The sequence below is a fragment of the Lagopus muta genome, chromosome 8 (assembly GCF_023343835.1).
Source record: "Lagopus muta isolate bLagMut1 chromosome 8, bLagMut1 primary, whole genome shotgun sequence".
Lineage (NCBI taxonomy): Eukaryota > Metazoa > Chordata > Aves > Galliformes > Phasianidae > Lagopus > Lagopus muta.
Window position 1 is genome coordinate 29,694,695 of NC_064440.1, and position 20,700 is coordinate 29,715,394.

The 20,700-nt window shown below is 37.1% G+C and overlaps 1 protein-coding gene across 4 annotated transcripts in view; it reads left to right on the top strand.

Annotated features, from left to right (window-relative positions):
- The window catches only part of COL5A2 (collagen type V alpha 2 chain), a 165,662-nt gene that overhangs the window by 125,499 nt on the left and 19,463 nt on the right, over positions 1 to 20,700 (top strand). For all 4 annotated transcript variants that reach the window (XM_048952594.1, XM_048952595.1, XM_048952593.1 and 1 more), the window contains 23 exons: positions 180 to 233; positions 1,590 to 1,643; positions 2,859 to 2,912; positions 3,650 to 3,703; positions 5,049 to 5,093; positions 6,260 to 6,313; positions 6,983 to 7,027; positions 9,810 to 9,863; positions 11,570 to 11,668; positions 12,153 to 12,197; positions 12,293 to 12,391; positions 12,677 to 12,730; positions 13,844 to 13,951; positions 14,619 to 14,672; positions 15,348 to 15,446; positions 15,959 to 16,012; positions 16,779 to 16,877; positions 16,988 to 17,041; positions 17,168 to 17,221; positions 17,707 to 17,760; positions 18,296 to 18,349; positions 18,677 to 18,721; positions 20,473 to 20,571. In XM_048952594.1, the coding sequence (XP_048808551.1) occupies positions 180 to 233; positions 1,590 to 1,643; positions 2,859 to 2,912; positions 3,650 to 3,703; positions 5,049 to 5,093; positions 6,260 to 6,313; positions 6,983 to 7,027; positions 9,810 to 9,863; positions 11,570 to 11,668; positions 12,153 to 12,197; positions 12,293 to 12,391; positions 12,677 to 12,730; positions 13,844 to 13,951; positions 14,619 to 14,672; positions 15,348 to 15,446; positions 15,959 to 16,012; positions 16,779 to 16,877; positions 16,988 to 17,041; positions 17,168 to 17,221; positions 17,707 to 17,760; positions 18,296 to 18,349; positions 18,677 to 18,721; positions 20,473 to 20,571 (1,485 nt within the window). The remainder of the gene's footprint in view (positions 1 to 179; positions 234 to 1,589; positions 1,644 to 2,858; positions 2,913 to 3,649; positions 3,704 to 5,048; positions 5,094 to 6,259; positions 6,314 to 6,982; positions 7,028 to 9,809; positions 9,864 to 11,569; positions 11,669 to 12,152; positions 12,198 to 12,292; positions 12,392 to 12,676; positions 12,731 to 13,843; positions 13,952 to 14,618; positions 14,673 to 15,347; positions 15,447 to 15,958; positions 16,013 to 16,778; positions 16,878 to 16,987; positions 17,042 to 17,167; positions 17,222 to 17,706; positions 17,761 to 18,295; positions 18,350 to 18,676; positions 18,722 to 20,472; positions 20,572 to 20,700) is intronic.

Below are 20,700 nucleotides of genomic sequence, written 5' to 3' on the forward strand. Positions count from 1 at the left end.
AACTTAATGCAGCTTTCTTAGGGGCAGGATGATTGAAGCACCACAAAATTTTGCAATCGTGCTTACACATTATAATCCTTTTTCTACACCTGTTTTTTTGTGAAACAAGGCGTTCAAATAGAGCAAATAGCTATTTTAGTGACTAGATTTACTTCTTATCAAATCTACTTATTCCTTAGGGTCCAGTTGGTTCTCGTGGACCGGAAGGGCCTCCAGGCAAACCTGGTGAAGATGTAAGTTTGTTACTGTTCATATTTTGTTCTATTTCAAATAAAACAAATATTGGCTTCTTTTAGAGAATGACTAACAAGCAGATGTGTCTGTTGCAGCTACGTGTTTTCTATTTCTTTTTTGTAATCATACTTCCCACTATCGCAGTGTCACAACAATAATCTTTAGCAATGTTTTTCTGTTCAAAACCTACCTTTCTTCTCACTGCATGTTACAATGATACCCAAAGTTTAAGCCCTTATTATTTCTTTTCTCCGCCAGTTCTTCAGTAAGTTGTCTTTCTTGAAATCAGGGGGCAGATTGCAGCCCCTGCTCTCCTTGGAGTGACATGATGAGCTAGAAGAACTGTAACAATAGCATGCACCTGGATATGAACAGTACAATTTTACTATTAGAAAACTTAACTAAATAATTTATTATATCCATAATTGATTTTATGATTATTTACACGTATTTCATGTAAAATACATGCATATGAATAAATGTATACATACTGCACAACAGTAAGCTGGGGATTTTCCATTAGACATACATTCTTTGTTTGCAAAGCACGTCAAATTCATTGGAGTTGTGAACTGTAACTGTAAAGTGAATTGAAAGCTGGAGATGCCAGATGCTTCAGTATAGAAATTACCATGGGAATGGTTGCTTTCCTGTTAAACTGAACCAAACGGTATAAGAATCTGTGAAAACAGTTTATTCTCAATGCACTGAAACTAAATATCAGTACTACTTGAGGAACTTCCTCCATTTCCATTGTCTGTGTGGGTTTCATTAATTGCATCTGTGATGTGTTTTTACCATCTCTCTGTCCAGAAACTACTTTTCTCAAGCCTTTCGTATTTCTGCAGTCTGATGTCCTGGATGTATGTGACCTACCTGATACATATAAGGAATATTTGATTATCTGGTAGATTTTCAGTCTTCAAAATATTGCTTTGTGGAGAAAACCATCAATGGTGGATTGTACTCATTTTACAACAGAATTCAAACAGAAGGAGAAGTAACAAGCTGTAATGCAAATCGCTTTAGATTTCTGTTCCTAAGGACAATCAAAATGATGTGACTGCCAAAGGCTGCCTGGTTCTAAATTCCCAGCACACCACCACCTTGCAGCACCACCTGGCACTTTAGACTCAATCTTCAGTTTCTGCAATTCTCTGTTAAAATGCCTTTTAAGTTAGTGCATGCAATGCACGCTGTTAGTCGTGTGTGCAGTTGCTTTATGTTACTGAAAATGTTACTGTAAAACAGGCTTTGTATTTGTTTGGATGGGAGATAGAGGTGAGAAAACTGCATTTTCTTATTTGCTGTTTTTATGTATCTTTTTTTGTTGTTGTTGTTCTTTTTCCTCTTAGGGCGAACCCGGTAGACCAGGACAGTCTGGTGAGCCCGGATTTCCAGGATCTCCAGTAAGAGCATAATTATTTGCATTTTAGCAAATAGCCATAATTATGTCATCAGTATCTGTTTTCGATAAGTGCAGAGCTTATTCATTCAGCTTCTGCAGTGTTTATATCACCTAACTCCAACAATTCAGATCAGTGTAATAGCTAAGAAACAAACAGGTGTTTCAACAGTCCCCTCAATTAATCCTGAGAGTCATTTCCTATATGAAATATGCATGAAGCAGATGACAGTGCCTGCCAGTTGTACAGTTCCCAGTATCTCACATTGTCGTTTGCAATCATGCATACCGTAGTATAAAGCAATGTCAGGTTAAGGTGGCAGTGTTCACCTTTCAAGTCTGAGACAGGGGAAGGAGTGATGGTATCATGGACATTATCAAAAATATTGTTATGCATTTTCAGTGTGTACACATGACTAAAGTATTTCCAAGTAATAGGTACTTGTGCTGCAGAGAATGCTCGTCGTGGTTCACTCTAGAAATAAAAGAAAGCAGCTATGTCTGATAAACCATTTTGCCATCACATATAATGTGATAATGTTATATTTGACCTGTATTAGTCACATTTCTATACCTGGAAGGAAACTGTAGTGTGGCTGAAAAGGAGACAGGTAAATCCAAGAAGCTGCCTGATACACATCATCTCTTTAACTGCCTCCTTTTCTCTCAAGCATTCAGTTTTTGCCAGTTAATTTTGTTAGCGGTGAGAGATACAATCTCTTTAAGAGATAATTATCTTTTAGTGAGGCAGCGTTGTCTCCTAAGCCTTTCTTCAAAATTTTATGGATCAAAGATGATATTTTGTAAGTTTCATGCTAATGTAGCCTATGGAGCATTCTGTTCAGTTTAGGCTGTTTTATTTTTACTTAATAAAATCATCTTTGTATGCTTTTAGAATAGTGCATGCAGTTGAACATCATCTGTGCTTAAAGCCTCTAGTAAAATCCTGGAAGAATGTCAGTATCAGTGAAAATGTGTATAATGTTGAGACTCTGGCTTCATAGGATGTTACCTTGTTTTGTCTGTGACCCCCCTTAAATGCTGTACCATGCTGAATCACATCACTGTGGTGAAGGAGTTTCAGGAACATTATTACTAATTAAAACTACCCTCTTCCCTGTTTACAATGTTGTTACTGGTTTTATCTGCAGAAATCTGTAGTGTTTCACTTGGTGTGTTTGTTTTTGTTTTTTTTTTCTTTTTCCTTTTCTCTTCTTAGGGGCCTCGAGGTTTTCCTGGTGCTCCAGGTCTTCCAGGTCTCAAGGGTCACAGGGTAAGAAACATGGTCTGCCCTCTCCTTACTGATGATGTTTCAAGACACTTTCAGTGTTAAGACATTCAGCTGGTTTTGTATTTGTGATGAATTTGACTACACTGTTAGTCCTGCCAATAATAGCAGAACCACTGCCATTAGAGAGAGAGTGAGGGCCTTGTAGAAAATCAGTGCTATTCCCCATTAAGCTGACCTCAGTTGTATTCTTTTCTAATTTCTTCTCTTTACTTTCATATGTTCTGGGAATCTGGATGGAGCTTGCATGAGCCCTGCCAAGCTTCAGGAGGCCCAAAGCTGACAGTTCTTTCACTCCATTGGCAAGTCTTTCCTTAGGGTGGGGAACCTGAGGGGTGGATGTGTTTGCAAGATGGAGTGATTACAAAGTAGCAAGTTTTCTGGCCAGAACTTTACTCCAGGGAGAAATAAATAGGTTTCCTATTGCTCAGAGTCTACTCCTTGTTGTTCTCGTTTTTTTTTTTGTTTTTTGTTTTTTTTTTAAAGGAAAGCAAACTCAAGGAAATGTACCTTGTACAAACAATTTCCATTTAGGAACTGTTTAGAAACTTTTTTCATAATTTTTTCCTTCTGTTTTTTTCCCCCTTTCTTGCTCTTGCCAATTGGAGTCCATTCTTAAGGTTCTGGCATTGAATTATTTTAACAATAATGGTAGAAATGCTGTGCGTATAAGTGTGTATGTATATAAATATAATATCACCAGATTTTCGTAACTCTTACAGGGATTGAAAGGTCTCGACGGTCCAAAAGGTGAAATTGGAGCAGCTGGAGCAAAGGTATTTTTGTGGCCCAAGGAGTTAAAACTTCAAACAAGTTTTATGTAAAGTCAAGCTAATGAAAGTCAGTAGATGATAGAATAAAGCTTTGTACCCACTTTTGTTGGTGCTGCTTGCATGCAGTTAACGTTTTTTTTTTCTGGGGATGCTATGTGGACTTGTCCATTTTTACTTTGTGCTCAATCATTATTAACTATTATGAAAGTACATAGTTGGGCTTTATACAGAAAAAAAAAAAAAAAAAAAAAGCATTTGAGTTTGTGTTGGTTGCAGTTTCACTTGGGGTGTCATGAGGTGAGTCTGTCGCCTGTCTGTGACACCTATGTAATGTTGAAGGTGTTGAAGTCTGTTAGCAAAGTGTCCGTACGCATTGCTACTTGGCCGGTTTATGGTCCGTGTTGGTTTTGTGTGAGCTGGTTGAGGGATCATTGTGTTACTGCTTTATGAATTACCTTAGATAACCACAGATCAAATAGGTGTTTTGGAACAGAGAATAAAAACAATTTTCTAAAATTTTGTGTAACATTACGTATATAGAATATATATAAGAGAATAAAGCAATGCGCAGTTCAGGTCTAATTTTCTTCTCTTCATTTACCTTGCTAGGTTTAAACAGGATTGGCTTAAAGGAAACAGATGTTGAAGGGGAAAGAAAACATTCTATCAACGCAAATTTTTTTCAGCTAACAATTTCTCTTTGGGATATTCTCTGGTTCTGTAGCACCACTACATTTCAGCTCAAAGCAGGATAGTCAGCTGCTGTCAGTGCTTTCAAGATGGATTAAAAGTTATTTTAATGAAGCATAGAAGCCTATTTTCAGATTTTTACACCTTGATTAGTGCTGATGCTAAAACATTTTTGGCTTGCTGAAGGTGATAATCACAGGTGGAATAGATCTATTCCTTCAGATTACAAATGCAGTGAATGAAGAATATCTTCCAAAAATGTTTATATAAATGTGAAATTAGAAGTAAAGGAAGCTTGTCTAAGATGAGGTATCTTTGCTAAGACTAACATTGTAGAAACAAGAACAGCAGAAATATTGGATTTGGTAGAAACAGCACAATAGTTGGCTGTCAGCTGGGACAATGGGGGAAAATACAACAATTTCTTCCCTGTGAATCCCGCTGGCTATTGTTTTCTGTTGCTTTTTCTCCTTGTCAACCAGTGAACACCTGATGTCAGGGTAAAACAATGCCTTTGGTGCATGTGTGATGCATGCAGGTGACTGTTCAAATCATCTTCTTAGGCCGTACATGAGTGCAGAGGAAGGGGTTGAAATAAGTAATTCTATTTTCCTTTAACCTGTATCCTCTAACTGTACCATCTCATTTCTTTTTCTAGGGAGAATCTGGACCAACAGGTGCCATGGGTGCAACAGGTCCTCTAGTGAGTATTACATGTATAGGCACTGTTACATACTGCCAACAGTATGTGTAGGAATTTTATGCTTATGAAATCTATACTTGGTGCCTTGAAGCTGAATTTTCTCCTTACTAATGCTTTGTTTTCCACTGTACTATAAGTTAGTGCTAGTACCTTGTAAGATGTTTTTCTTGGCAGTTCATGGACGTACAAATAATAGATTCAACAGAAAATTTCATGTAGGTTTTGTAATTGTTTGCCTACTCATAGAAACTGAGACATTTGGGGTAGCAATAGTTTTTTTTTTTTTTCCATGTTAATGCTTCATTTGAATTAGATTAATCTGAGATGGAATAATTTAGATCACAAACGTATGAGCTAAGAAAACCACCGAGAAAGGTTTTTTATCAAAAAACCTTTGGTGAGGATGTGCCTTTGTGGCATAGAAAGGAGAAGCTTTTTTTCAGCATAGCTTTCATTCAGATGTGTTTATGGAGAACTGTAAGCAGTATAGCATTTCAAAAGTTCACTTTCAGCAGTGCTTGTAGACATAAAACATGCGCACAGTATCAGGTAATGACATCTCTTCAAAGCACACTATCGTGTCGTACATAATGTAATATCCCTGAAGGGGAACCTTGTTTGTGAATGAGCCACAGTAAGTGAGATTTCATCATTGACCCTGGTAAGAACGTACTGAATTTATTCTGATGATTTTAGAACTAGAAATACTGTTGGAGCAGGAGAAGAGAAATTATAGTCCATTACATTTCTGCTAGGCAAGCCTGTGAAGCTGCAAGGATTTGTCTAAGCTCCTATTTCTTTCCTGTCATAGAACAATATAAAATACACCTGAACGAAGAAACCAAAATATGAAGCTTGTTTTCTGTAATGATTGTTCAAATCAGCTGTCCTTTTTGTGCTCGTAGTCTCACTAAAGCTAATCATGTTCTCGTTAAAAACAAATAAAGAAGACTGAACAGAAAATTCCTGAAGAGCAGTATAATGCAAAGGATCTCTGAAACTAAGGAAAAGTCAAGAATTTTTGAAGAAAAAGTAAAAAGAAAAAAACAGATAGGAGGAAAAAAAAGAAAGGGTCTCTTCTGCTTTGAGGAAAAATTAGGTAAACCATGTTTTCTACTTTTTGTTGTTCTGTTCTCGAGCATTGCATTTCTTATTCTCTCTTCAAGGGACCTAGAGGAATGCCAGGAGAAAGAGGTCGAATTGGACCACAGGGTGCTCCTGTAAGTAGGGTCTTGGTTTGTCTCCTTGTAATTCCTATTTTGTTTTAATTTAAATTTAAAGCTGTGAGCCCAGAAGTTTTTGTGTGACTGCTGGTCACTTCAGTGGTGAGTTCTGCTGTAGCTTAAAGTTACAGCCTGAGTAGAGTTTTGTGGAGAGAGAACTTTAAAGTGTATTTCAGAAGTCAAGTTGAAGAGGAAAATGCCACCTGTATGCTAGCATTGTAATTTCTCATGCTAGAACTTTTCAGTAGGACAGATACCCTCATAACGCTGTTTCTTTTTTTCTGTGATTCAAGAATTTCTCCTTTGTTTTTGTGAAAATTCTCTGGAAAGGCTATTTTCAACAAAAAATGCTGAAGCAGAAAACAAAAATAGGGATTTGCCCTTGTATGAAATCATATTTGAGTAGAAATTTCCTTCTCTTGTTTTGTTTACGTTACTGCACCATTCAGTGACACTGTCATAATTTTGGCCTCTTGGAAGTTAAAGAAAGATCTATTTCCATAAAGGAAGCGTATTTTCTTCCCAAAATGTTATACATCAGTGTTTGGAGGGGTCTGTAATCCAGCATGTATTTGAACACTGTAGTCTCTGTGGTCATTATCACAAATTATATATATAAAAAAAGAGTTCCTCCAGACTTTCTGTCCTGTCCGTTTTCATACGTAGGGTGGACGTGGTCAGCATGGCATGCCTGGGAAGCCGGGGCCAATGGTAAGTTGCTTTCTTAATCTTGATTTTTTTCATCCCGTATTTACTGCTTACCCTTTGGCATCATCAAGAGAAACACAAACAACTGCTGGCCATTGTTGGAGCTGTAATTGATTCCTGATTCTGGACCAGGAAGTTACTGATCTTGGTTTTACTGATGTTTTCTGAAAACAATGCAAAATATTTTACTTAATGTAAAGGTTTTAATTTGCAGAGGACTAGGATAGCATTTTCCATGGACAGATGGTGTTTTGATGCTTTTTTAAAGTAGGATGCATGTTTTAGGGTGATAATTGCCTTAAATAATATGTAACATAAAGCAGTTTATGATTGCATATATTCTTCCTCTATATGCAAAGTTGACAAATGAGATTTTACTCAGCAAGCGGAAATACTCCCCAATAGCAGAATTTGGTACTTGCTGTTGCTCTGTTATAAAATATACAAAAGCCAGGCTTTTAATTATTAACACACACATACTGAACTGCAGAACCAGCAGCATGTGTATGAATGTCTTCAAATTGATAAAAGGTTCCTCACTGAAAAAGCTTAATAAGCACAATGGCAGGCTGTCTCACATAATTTCAGCTGAGTTGCTGATGGTTGTGGTGGTGCAAACTGTGGATGTGAACATATTGAAGGGCAATAATTTCAGCCAAAAAAAAGAAAAAGAAACTGATCCCCAAACATATCTGCCCACAGTTTATTTCTCTACTTAGAAGCTTCCATAGTCTCGGAATAATATGAGCCTGAGAAATATTTATTTACATGTGTCATCTTAATGACCAAGCAATTTTATAACAAAATTCATTAAAAATAATTAACTGTAATAGAAGCTAGAGAATGAATATTGTTTAATAAACACAGCTAATGTGTCATGGAAGAAGGGTAAGTTAATAGAAGAAACTTCAAAACAGTGAAAATATTTTTCAGCACTGAAATCAAAATGTAAAGGTTAAAAAAGGCTAATTCTCAAACTGTGAAAATTCTACATGAAGGCTGAAATTTTTGTTTGGTGTAAAGCATGAACTCAGCATCACTGGACACAATTGTTTGGCAGACTCCTTTGGCAAATTCTCATGCATAGTCACAAGGGAGACAGTGATTCTTAGTACATATCTTTCTAATTGGAGGAAGAGTTAATGAAAAGCATTGTTATTTGAGTTGGTGATCTACCCTAATTCTGGAATTCTTGAATTCCGAGGGAGATGTGGCCTATGTCTATTTGTGATCCAGTTAATTGGGACATATGTTTTCTAAATTATACTTTGGAGATATTACATAATTCTATAGAAATCCAGTGTGAGGTAATGGCAGAAACGTCTGTAATTAATACTCACTGGGACAAATTGTTCTTGAGTTTGTCAGCAAAACTTCATTACATAGAACATTTTTTTTTTCGCAGAGCGTGTCAATTTGCAAAAAAAATAATCAGGAAAAGAAAGAGGAATCATTTGGGAACCCAGCATTGTAGTGAATATGTGTAACCACTGTGTGTCACCACTCAGAGAGTTTATAATACAGTAGAAGTAGTCTTCTGTTGAATATCTTGTTCAGCAAAAGAGGTATTGTGGAAGTGGAAACGATTTATAAATTTACTATGAGGCCCTTAATTGGAAGTCTTTCTGTTGAACAAGTTTTGCATCATAATATGCATGTATATTAAAGTACATACACTTGAAGTTTGCTTTCCTGTGACTTTGGACAGTCTGCCAGGCAAGTCCAGCTGTTTGCATCCATGCCCAAACATAGGAGCCATGTAAGGGTGAGCCAATGCTCTGTGGTACATTGCATCCAGAATGTGACTCTAGATCTAGAAATAGTGTAGCCACATAATAATCTGTCTGCTCCAAGCTGTCAGACATTCTTAGGGATTGCATTGAGTTTCTTGAGGTATAAAACTATTTAGAAAGAGCTATGCTGCTTGGTAGAGCTGAAGATGCACCTCTGCAAAGAAATACATTTCATGGTGTGCCATGAAATCCAGCCTTTCCTTGTCTTCCTTTTCCAGAGTCATTTGTTTATCTCGGGACAAATATCTGAGCAATGGGCTGTTCCTGCTGTATGTCTTTGTATAACTTCAGAAACCTGATAGGAAGTCTGCATTGTAACTCTGGCAAGAATTTGGTTGTGAATTTGGAAATCTCAATGAGAGAGAAGTGTAGGAGGGAGGACATGTAGTTGCACAGTATTAAATTTTTTTCTTATCTTTTTTTCTTATATTTTTGCTTTTCATATTGGTCAACTCAAATGTCTTGTCACGCAGCAAACTTATGATTTGTTACGTTATGATGGAGAAGTAACTTGAATTTCTTCTTTTTTTTTTTTTTAATTAATTGAAACTCTGTTACTTTCAGTAGGAAAAATTTGATTGCTTAACACTTACCTTTTCTTTCGTATACCACAGTAATGTGAATGTAGAAAGAGGAAGTAAGGCTTTATTAAAAGCTAAAATTGAAAGATAATTATAGTAATTAGTTTTTATAAATTTTTTATTTTTTAATTATAAATATTAATTTATAATTAAAAAAGCTGTGCAATTTGCACATCATTAGCTGAATCAAGAGCTGTAAGGTTGCTTATAAATTCATTAAATACATTTTAAAACAGCATACCATTATTTCAGAGAACACACACATCACTCAGGAAATTTTTTTTTCTTTTTAAAACATGTTTTGTGACTAAATTTATGCTTAATCCTAGAGTCTTATTTACCCAGTGTTTAGATACTGATCTGTGTGACTTGAAGAGTGGAATTATATCTTTGTATGAACATCTTTTATAGGGTCCCCTCGGCATAACTGGTTCTCCAGGTTTTCCAGGCGCTCCTGGAATGAAGGTAAAAATAATAAAAATTCCCTTGTAGTACGTTTAACAGCAAGTTCATCTTGGAGTCTTTTCACACCAACTGTGTACAGGTCCCTAAGAGTGGCTGTAACATCAATCTTTATCATGGCCTTGAGAAAGAAGTTAGAAACCAAATAAAGTAATAGAAATTACCACAGTTAGGATATTTTTTCTTGCTTTCACTTTTGCTTGCAATAAGGAATTACTCTTTTATCCAGTGAGCCAAAATCTTGTCCAGTTTATTCAGAGAATAACATGGTATAGTCTGGAAGTAGAGTTGTAACAATTAGTCCAAGAGAGCATGGGAGCAGCATCTTCTGGTGACCAGTTTTGGCCAATAATACTTTTACAGGTCTAGGTCAACTCCAAAGAAAATACCTGAAACCCCAATAGAGATACACTGCAACTCTACAGTAAGACAAACAGTAATTTCATGCTCTCGTGGTTCTGTGTGATTGGGCTGGTGAGGAAAACTTGTATGAGCTGCAGTACTGTCTTTGTGGGATTTTCTTCTCTTGTTTTTCAAGAAGCCTCTCCATTATTTATTTTTTTTTCCTTGCCTTGAGATTATGTCTGCCAAGAAGATACGAAAGACAACTCATACAACTTCTTTGTATTTCTTGCACTTGCTCCTTGCCTGGCTGCTTCCCCTTGTTCTTTTTCAATCCTTAAACATGACATGAAAAATGTATTGTAAAGAATTTTTTTTCAATTTGCCAGGCAGCCAAGTTCAGCAGATGTTTTGTGTTGCTGGGAAGCTGACGGCATGCATGAAGTAGTCTTTTGGAAAGGAGTCTGAATAGGAGTGTTAAGATAATGTATATGATTAAGTGATAGTGCTTTTTACTGCTTGTCTATCCTGTGCTAAATATCAAAATAAATATTTGGGGGAACTTCTATGTGAAGAATCGATGAAAACATTTTGAAAAAGAAGACCTATCTTCAAGATTGAAGATTAGATTAATTAAATTGGAATAGCTGCTATGAACTTACAAAAACTGATCGTGTTGAAGATGTAGACTTCATTTCTGAAAATGTAATATTAATGGCCATCGATTCCAAAAGGCAAATTTCCTTTATAACAATAGAATTCTAAATAGATCCCAGGAGGAATTATTTTGTTGGAGTATTTGTTCCACGCTTACAAGGCTTTACTGGGACTAATAATCTATTTGTTCTGTTCTACTCTGACCAGAGTGACATGCCACTACTGGAGTATTACATCTATCTTTGTATCACCTGTATCTCTCTATGAAGATACTTTGTTTAATATACGCTGTAGTGCTGCAACAGCAAGTCCATCTGTGCTGTGCAAAAAAACCCCCACCTAAGTGTTTTGTAACTCCTGAATCCTGATCTTTATCTGCTAACTAAGCAAAATGAAACTGTTAAATTACAGGTATGGACCAGGATTTTAGACAGAGATCTCTCTGAAATCTTTAGTGTGATTTAGGCCACAGGATGGAGCGGTTTCCTCCTCTGTGGAAAGTTTTCTTATATAGATTGAGGGGGAATTCTTTTTGTAGTCAATGTGCACAGAGAAGTAGAATTGGGTAAGTGAATGTATATTTTAAGGATAATAAGATATGTCAAGATCTGAATTGTTTTTCTCTTATGAGCTCAGTATTACTCCTGCATTAGTTTGAAGTTTACTTCTTAGCAGAAGGTAATCTCCAGTTTTCTTCTGTGAAATCTTAGGGAGAAGCAGGTCCAACCGGTCCTCGTGGTCCTGAAGGCCCTCAAGGACAAAGAGGTGAAACAGGTCCACAAGGCCCAGCTGGATCACAAGGTCTTCCTGTAAGTACATTACTTGGAATTCCTCTCTGCTCAGTATGTGCACATTGCCTGTTTACTGGGGATTTTAACATCCTACTTGGTAGACGGTAAGTTTTGCCCAAGGTACTTTTTTCCAGAGAAGGAAAGGCGTCATTCATCTATTTTCTGTTTTTTGTTTTGGGGTTGTTTTGTTTGTTTGTTTGTTTGTTTTTTCATAACTGCTTTCTGTTATTTAATTAAAGCAACTTAGAAAACTGGAAGTTGTGCAGTATGATACAGTCTAAATCCTATGGATACTTTAAAAACTTAATGTGATTTTCAGTCTTTAAGATCTTAATTTGTACCCTTTGTTACTCATATTGCATGAGTAGATCTTAGGTTAATGTATTTACTCAATAGCCTTTATTGTCTGCTCTGTTAAAGTTATCAAATAACTATCTTCTGCTTTTGTTGTCGATATCCTCCTCAATAAAATTAATTTTAATGATTGGGATGTTATTTCTAGGGTACAGAAGGGACAGATGGCTCTCCAGGTGCCAAAGGCCCAACTGTAAGTATGCATATCACCTGTTGAAGAAACTGTGTAAGTGGATTTATTTCCTTATTAGTATTTCAATTTTTCCTTACTGCTATTTCTGTTTGTAGGGATCTCCAGGCACTGGGGGCCCCCCTGGCTTATTAGGTCCACCTGGTTCCCCAGGACCACAAGGCAGCACGGGCCCGCCTGGTATTCGAGGGCAGCCGGTAATGATGTATTTTCTGTGAAAATTATGATATCTATCAAATGTGTTACTCTATGAAACTAAAACGCTGGTTTTAGTGGTGAGGTGCCTTTAACTTAGCAGCATGGTAATGAGTGTGCTGAGAATGAGATCTTGTCAATGTTCTGTGAGTTTGTAGTAATTTTATGGCTTTCTTAGAGGTCTAAGAAAGAAGAGTGTCTACTTCTATTTCATAGCATAAGCCAAAATGAATGAATGACTTACACGGTTTTAACTTTGTACGTATTAATTGGGTGTTTGTTTTCAGGGAGATCCTGGCGTTCCAGGTTTCAAGGGAGAAGCAGGACCTAAAGGTGAACCGGTAAGTCTCCGTGTGATTTGTAAGATGAAAAGGGGTCACAGAGGTTGTATGTGTATTTTGAATAGGCTTAAAAATTTTATGACTATTCTGATGTTATTTTTCATTACTACTTCTGTTTTGTTTATTACATTATTACTTACTGTTTGTCAAGTAATAATTATTATGGAAGACAAGCCACAGTGAACGTAGCTGGACAGTACACAGAATGAATGGCAAAAGAGTTCCTTTGATGGTATAAATCACCTATCCTGTATAGGCCTTATAAGCCTGAAAGAACTCAGAAACCAATTAGTGCATTTACTCAGGTTTCTACAGCACTCAGAATTACTTCATTCCAGTTTCTTCATACCAAGAGAAATGGATCCCATATGTTTCTAGGCATTTAAAATCACTCAGATCTGTGTGCTAATCATAAGAACAAAATCTGTTTTAAACTATACATTTAATACACCCTAAACAGGTCTGTATATATAGATAGAAACGTTTAAGTAATAGAAATGCTTATATAGTTGTATGGCATGAACAGCTGCTTACCCTACAGCTAATATTTGAGAAGTATTCTTTGGAAATGTTTTCATGCTTTAACTTATGAATTTCAGGGTAGGAAAAGGTGATTCTACAGAGCTGGGATCAGTTTGGCTTGTTTATCTTTAATTTTTCAGTAATTTAAGTGATCGCATAAAAACTATCAAAATCATGTGGATAAAATAACAGTTTCGTTACCATTGACTGGCTTCTCGTTTCTTTGGGAATTTCTTGAAGATTCTTGTTAAATTTCAGTTCTTCGTTGTTTGTTCATTTTATGATGATGAATAAAATTACGTAGCGGTGTCTGAGCAAACAGGTGTTTTTAGTAACCACCATAGGGTCAAACTATAGAGTTGGAGTTTATTCATATTGCCCCTCTTACTGAGGTATTTTTTTATTAATACAGAAAAAGAGAAAAGCTGATTCTGAAGGGCTGTGTTTTTTAACTGATTCAAAACCTAAGTGTGTTTTCTTTCGTCCTTCATTTAGAAAAATGTTCATGATATTTAAAAGACAGTCTGTTTCAATATGCTTGAGGAGTGGTAAGCTTAACAAGAAATTTTTACAAAATTTAACTTTCAATAGGGCCCACAAGGTCCCCAGGGTCCCATCGGCCCCATAGGTGAAGAAGGGAAAAGAGGCCCTCGAGGTGATCCAGGGTCAGTGGGTCCACCAGGTCCTGTTGGAGAGAGGGTAAGCAATCCAGAAGAATGATGTCTTGTGAGAGATGTACTGGCAAGTTGAAAACTTCTTGTCGTGACCTAACCACGTATTTTCTTATGCTTTGATTGTGTGATTGTGGCTACGATCAGACTTTATTTTCCTAACAGTACCAAATATTGGTATACCACTTGACTCTGTACCAGATTAGTGACTTGAGGGTGCTGTTTTCTCTGATAGACCGTAATCTTTTTGAAAATTATACTCTGAAGCTCAGGATCTAAAAATGTGGCATGATATTTTTTGAATTGATCTTACTTCTGATTATTATTTTATGGGGAAAGAGATGGGTGATACTGTGCATTACTTCTGCAGTGGATACTTTAATTTCTGAATTCAGTGCACAGAATAACATGGTAACAAATGTTGGAGATATGATGAGCTAATCTGCGGATTTTGTACTTATGTTCTGTACAAATGGTCATCATTTATTGAATCATGCTGTTCAGCATGCATGAGTAAAACGCTGATATTTTCATGTCTCCAAGTGGACAAGAAAATCCCAAATTTATACTATTGAAGAAAATTGCAAGGAAATAAATTGAATCCACAATCTAGAAGTCAAGTAGCTTATTTACAATAAGTTATGCTGAAAAAATACATTGACAATAATTTTGTATCTGTGATTTTTTTTTCCCAGGGTGCTCCTGGGAACCGTGGTTTTCCAGGTTCTGATGGCTTGCCTGGACCAAAGGTAAGTGAAATGTTTTCATAAATGCATCTATATAAAGTGTTTGATTAAAACCTATGCTTCTGGACAAATGGGCAGATCCTTAAAATCACCAGAAGTAGACTGAAAAGGAATTGAAAAATGTCAGAAAGCGGTTGTAAGTTTTTCAGATTAAATTTTATGGAGAGAAATCACTTTGAATTCCTGTGATGTTCAGCTTTTATTTTATGTGCCTGAGTTAATGGTCCCTCGAGCTCATAAGAGAAACTGGCCTGTTTGTAGTACTGTATTGTTATAGACATAGTTCTGTAATATGGGGCTACTTGAAAAACTGCCTTTTTTTGGTGTTTCTTCATATTCTGACTTGTCTCTTGAACAGATCAGTTTACCTGTCTTTGGCTTTGTAAAGTGCTACAACACTTGTAGGGTAGTGGCTCACTACATGCTTTTCTAGTGTTTCTCATAATACTTGACTTTTTGGTAAAACCACGGGAATTATAATGTCCTCGCATCAGATTGCTTTATGGAAGAGACGGTTTTTAATATTAATTTGAAAAGCAGCAGTAATTATAGAAGTATTGATGTTTTGGAACTCTGTTCACAAAACATTATGTCCTAAATTGAAGATATCTATTTTATTTAGCTTTTTCACTGTGACTTTTCTATGTGTTAACTAATAGCTTATTGATATCGCTGTAGGGTGCCCAAGGAGAGCGTGGTCCGGCAGGTTCTTCTGGTCCTAAAGGAGGGCAAGGAGATCCTGGGCGTCCTGGTGAGCCTGGACTCCCAGGTGCAAGAGTAAGTAACTAATAACAGTACATTATAAACCATGTCTTATGTCATTTTCAAAAGGTGAGAGTATACTTCACAAAATTCAGTAGCTGCTGTTACAAGGATGGACCTGTTTCAGTGGGACAACTTAAAAGCCAAAGCCCAGAATACCTGTCTTCTTTTTATTCTTCTGCTGATGTTGGAAGGCACAAATTCCATTTGTATTTGAAAGAAGAAGATACCTTAATTATAGACTGGCTAATGCAACTGAAGAATGTGACCCTGTGGGTAGTTTGAGAGGTGTAAAAGCAGCAGAAGGGGGAATAGGAAAGGGAAGATCAAAGATGGTGAGGGATGAAGATGTAAAGGATGAGGACCTTGGACACAGAGAAGAAAATTGTGTGAAGAATATCTTGGTGTTTTTATCATGGTAGTAACTGAGCATATCTTCTCAGTTTATTTGCATTTTCCTTGTATTTCTCTTATATTTTAACAGAATTATATGCACAATTTAACAGCAATGTTATTCCCATTTTTAGGGTTTGACTGGAAACCCAGGCGTTCAAGGGCCTGAAGGAAAACTTGGCCCCTTGGTAAGTGGCAGTATGTCATTTCAGCTGATGCCACAGTTGTTTGGAGATCCCAACTCATTGAAATTACATCTATTAACCCCATTTTTCTTGATTTCTGGAAGTTTGCCTTCTCTATTACGCATTGATCTTGGGTTTCTAACTTGTGATGTAGTGCAATTAATATTCCTATAATTTTGTCTGTTTAGCAGCTGCTGCAGTATTTTCTAAGTGCCTCTTTTTTGGGAACAATAAAACGCTTCTACATGATGGCTCAATGTTAATAAACAGATCGTATTTGTTGAGCTCCAGCTGTCTGGCTGTAGCTCTGTTTCAGATACAGTTTGATAACTATAGAACAAAATAAGGCCAGTATTATTCTGTGTGCTTAAACAGTATAAGGTAACCAAGTACTGCTTGTTATATTCACCAACTTAGAAGTGAAAAATTCCAGCACCAAAAGCCTTTTTAGGAAGGATTATTTGTATTATATTGGAAAGCTGTTTATTTTTGTTGCTGAACTTTTTCCTCTATGACACTTCAGAAACAGTGTGAGTTCAGTTACTGAGCGATGACACAATACATATGCTATATTTTAATTTCATTTAAGACAGTTATTTTGTTGAGGTAATAGATGTGAATATCTAGTTACTTCAAGGTTGTTCTCAAATTCAGTTAGAGCTGTTTTGCTCTAGTAGTGCTGGTAGTCATTTTCCAGAGGTTAATAGGCTCACATAAGTAAGTAATTTTTTTTTTTTAATCTAATGCAGAAAATGCTTTTTCTCTGTAGGGTGGCCCTGGAGAAGATGGACGTCCTGGTCCTGCAGGTTCAATAGGAATCAGAGGTCAGCCAGGCAGTATGGGCCTTTCTGGGCCAAAGGGTGGTAGTGTGAGTATGACACTTGGTACCCAAGATCTGCTTAACTTTAAACATTTCTGTACATGTTAATGGCTGAGAACAAGATGTGAAAAATAATCCTTTCTCTTCCTGTGAATTAGGGTGATCCTGGTAAACCGGGAGAAGCAGGAAATGCAGGTGTTCCAGGACAAAGAGTGAGTGTGACTGTTATCATTTTCAGTGGTTACAGAAAGTATGCATTTCTGTTACGTTTGCTCACTGTACAAAGCTTTTTCAGTGTCTTTTTTTTTTTTTTTTAATTAATTTATTATTTTTTTTAGGGAGCTCCTGGCAAAGACGGTGAAGTTGGTCCTTCTGGCCCTGTTGGCCCACCAGTAAGTCAACTTTTTCAACACTATTTGCTTACCTGCCTGTTCCTCCGTTCCTTCATTGATCTTTTTGCCCTCATGCTTTTTTTGTCTTTATGCCAGTTGTTGATTCCAAACAAGAATTACAATAACACTAAAAGAAATCCTTGAAATTGGTTAATTTTTTATTAAAACACGGATCTATCGGTAGCACAATTGCCATTATGGCAATTATAAAATAAAAAAAGTGCAAAGGACAAATTTTTTTTCATAGTTCATTTTCCTAGCTTCCTTGGTTTTATTGGAACCGAGTGTCTTGCCATTAGCAAAGAATGGTGAGTGAGAATCTTAAATGTACAAGATATCTCCTTATTTTAGATAGGATATATTTGGTCTGGTGTAAGTGAAAATGTACAATAAACAAATACGTAACTGAAGAAATGCATATTCATGGAGAAGGAAAATTCCTCTACTATTCCTCTGATGTGCACTTATTACTTTCCTTTGTGTAGGGTCTGGCAGGAGAAAGAGGAGAACAAGGCTCTCCAGGTCCTACAGGGTTTCAGGTATGTGCATTAATTTTTGCAAGAGGAAAACTAAACAGCCATCTCTTAATCAAATTAGGTTAGGAATACAATCAAGTGATGTTTACAGAAAAGTGTGAGAATTGATGGCAATAATATGTGGAATAATTAATGATAGCTTTCATATCAGCTGTACAATGCATTTAACTGGTAAAGGCTTAAGTGGCATTTCTGTATCCACTGAGAAAACCTGCCCTGTTTTTCAGTTGATTTTTCCAGATTTTCGAAACATGTTCCAAATGTGGAACAAAAGGATTGTTTTGATAATGAAGTATCAATTCAGTCACTCTATGTGTAGATAACATTATTTTTAGAGCTGACATGCATATGTCTGACAAATGTTGAAGAAGGACTTCTATTTCATTTAGAGTAGGAATACACTTGTATGCAATATTCACGTAACTATTTTGCTTTGGGATTTCTGAGGGCATAGTCTCGTACTGTATACAGTGTCCTAAGTCTGACTTGAACTTTTCGTACTTCATTAAAATATTTTATTTTTACCTATTTTTTACAGGGATTACCTGGGCCTCCAGGTCCTCCAGGTGAAGGAGGAAAGCCAGGTGATCAGGTAATCTCTGTATAATTTTTCAAGAAATAACTTTGTGAAGTAGCTTTACCTTTTCTTGTCTTTGTATTTTAATTTCCCGCTCTATTTCAGAATATTTACTGATGTAGTCTAGAAGCTGTGTATGAGGACTGCTTTTGGAAAAAGTAGTTACTAGAATATAGCTACCTTACTGTTCTTGGAAAATCTTCTCTTGTTCTGCGCGTGGTATTCAGAGCTAGTCATCCACTTTCACATTACTTTGGAAATTAAAATAATTATCTGTAGTTTCCACAGCTATAAGGTTATGAATATGCTTTCATCCTAATGGTGAACTTCTCTTCTGCGTAGGGTGTTCCCGGAGATCCTGGAGTTGTTGGTCCTTTGGGCCCCAGGGTAAGTATTTTCCTTCAGAAGTATTTGTAACAGTTTTCTGAGGTTGAAAGTTGATGCACCATGTGAAATTTGACACCCAAAATGAACGTTTTGTTTTTCTTGCCCTCAGTAGAATAATTGTAAGCATGGATATATTTAAAGGTGATGTGTTTTCTATAAAATTGACCACCTTTAATGGTTCCATACCTCATGAAGTAGTGTTAATATCTGCTGAGTGAACAGATGTAACTCCGTAAGCTATGTGGTTTACAGTCTGTGAAAAGACTGTCTATTTTGCCGAGGAACGTTCTATGAGATGCTTTAAGAGTAAAAACATAAAGCTGTTTTTTGTTTCATCAGTTCTCCTGCGTAGGTTGCTCTGAATGTAATGCTTCCTATTTATTTCCATGGATACTACAATAGATAAAAATGCAAAGCAGCACTAGTTGAAAGGGCAAGTTCTCAGCTATAGGATACTATTTTTCAACATTATCGCTGCCGTTAGCTACTCATTTTTCACCAGCAATGAAAAAGAGTCTTTATGCAGTACTCATAAAAATCTGTACCACCAGAGGTGCTCCACTGTTTCAAAGCTATATAATGGCACTGTTGCTGGGAAATTGTTGCTGATGACATCCATGTTCCCTTAGCCTAAACAGATGGAAGTCAGAAGGCACCAAATCCACACTGTACAGTGGGTGTGATAGAATGGCCCAGCCAAGATTGGCTTCATGGTCTTCATGCTGGAATGGGGCCTGATTGTTGTCTTTTCAGACCTGATTCTGAAAGTTCAGCCTTCAGCTTAGTCAGCATCATGATGGTGTGGTCAGTGTTGATGGTTTGTCAGTATTCCAGAAAATTGAAGGAATCTCCTTTCTTAAGGAGATTCCTTTTCCTTGCAAAAGGCAGTGTGCATCACTTTAGCCACTGAGGGCTGCATCTTGAACTTATTATTCAATGGGGAATTCACATGTGGTCACTCCAAGGACTGCCGTTTTGATTCTGACTCATAGTGGTGACACAACTTCTGGTCATCATGCGATCCAGGAAACTGTCACCATTGGTCTCGTATTGGCTCAGTAGGTCCTGACCAACTTGCATATGGTGTTCTTTCTATACCCTGTTTGTGGGAACAACCTCACACAAACTTTGTGATGTTACAATGTTACCACCATTGTTTCAGTGCACTGAAGCTGACGTTTGGCTCTGTGCACAGTTCCCTGGTCATAATCCTCTGGTTGGCACAGATTAATACGCTCTTCATTTCATGCTGTGAAAGTACATGACTGTCCAGAACATGGCTTATTGTTCACATTACTGTTGCTGCTGCTGAAACACAACACCCTTCGCCTTGTTGCACCCACGTCCACTGTTTGGACTTCACAAACATTCAGGAAGCATCAATGAATGCCAACGTGTGCCATTTTTTCCACACAGAGGAATGCAGTGACACACCTTTGCTTCATTTGCGCTTCCACATCAGGTGCCATTCTGTCAAACTGCCCCTCTGCTGCCATCAGCCGCACGGCAACAAAATGTAGCAGGACACTGGTGGGAAGGTTCAGCCTCTACTACTGTGCCACCAACATCCACCTCTGATGCTGTGGGCCAGCATAATGAAATAGGAGGCATTACTTTTGGAGTGGCCCTGGTAGATTTAGTTCACAGGCTCTTTTTTTATGTGGTATTTCTGTGCTCATAGCGTACTTAGGGTTTTTGCTACCAGAATTGTGCCCTGACTAGTAAATAAGTAACAAGTATCCGTTTCATAGGGAGAACGCGGCAATCCAGGGGAACGGGGAGAGCCAGGTGCATCAGGACTTCCAGGTGAAAAGGGTATGGCTGGAGGTCACGGTCCTGATGGTCCAAAGGTAAGCTGCAGTGACATTTGTGTTGCTAAACCGATGCCTTGTGTAATTGTTCAGAAGCGCATCAGAGTGATTTTTATTGTGTATACTTCTCAGTAGATCAAAGGCAAAGCCATTTCTGAGCTACAGAAG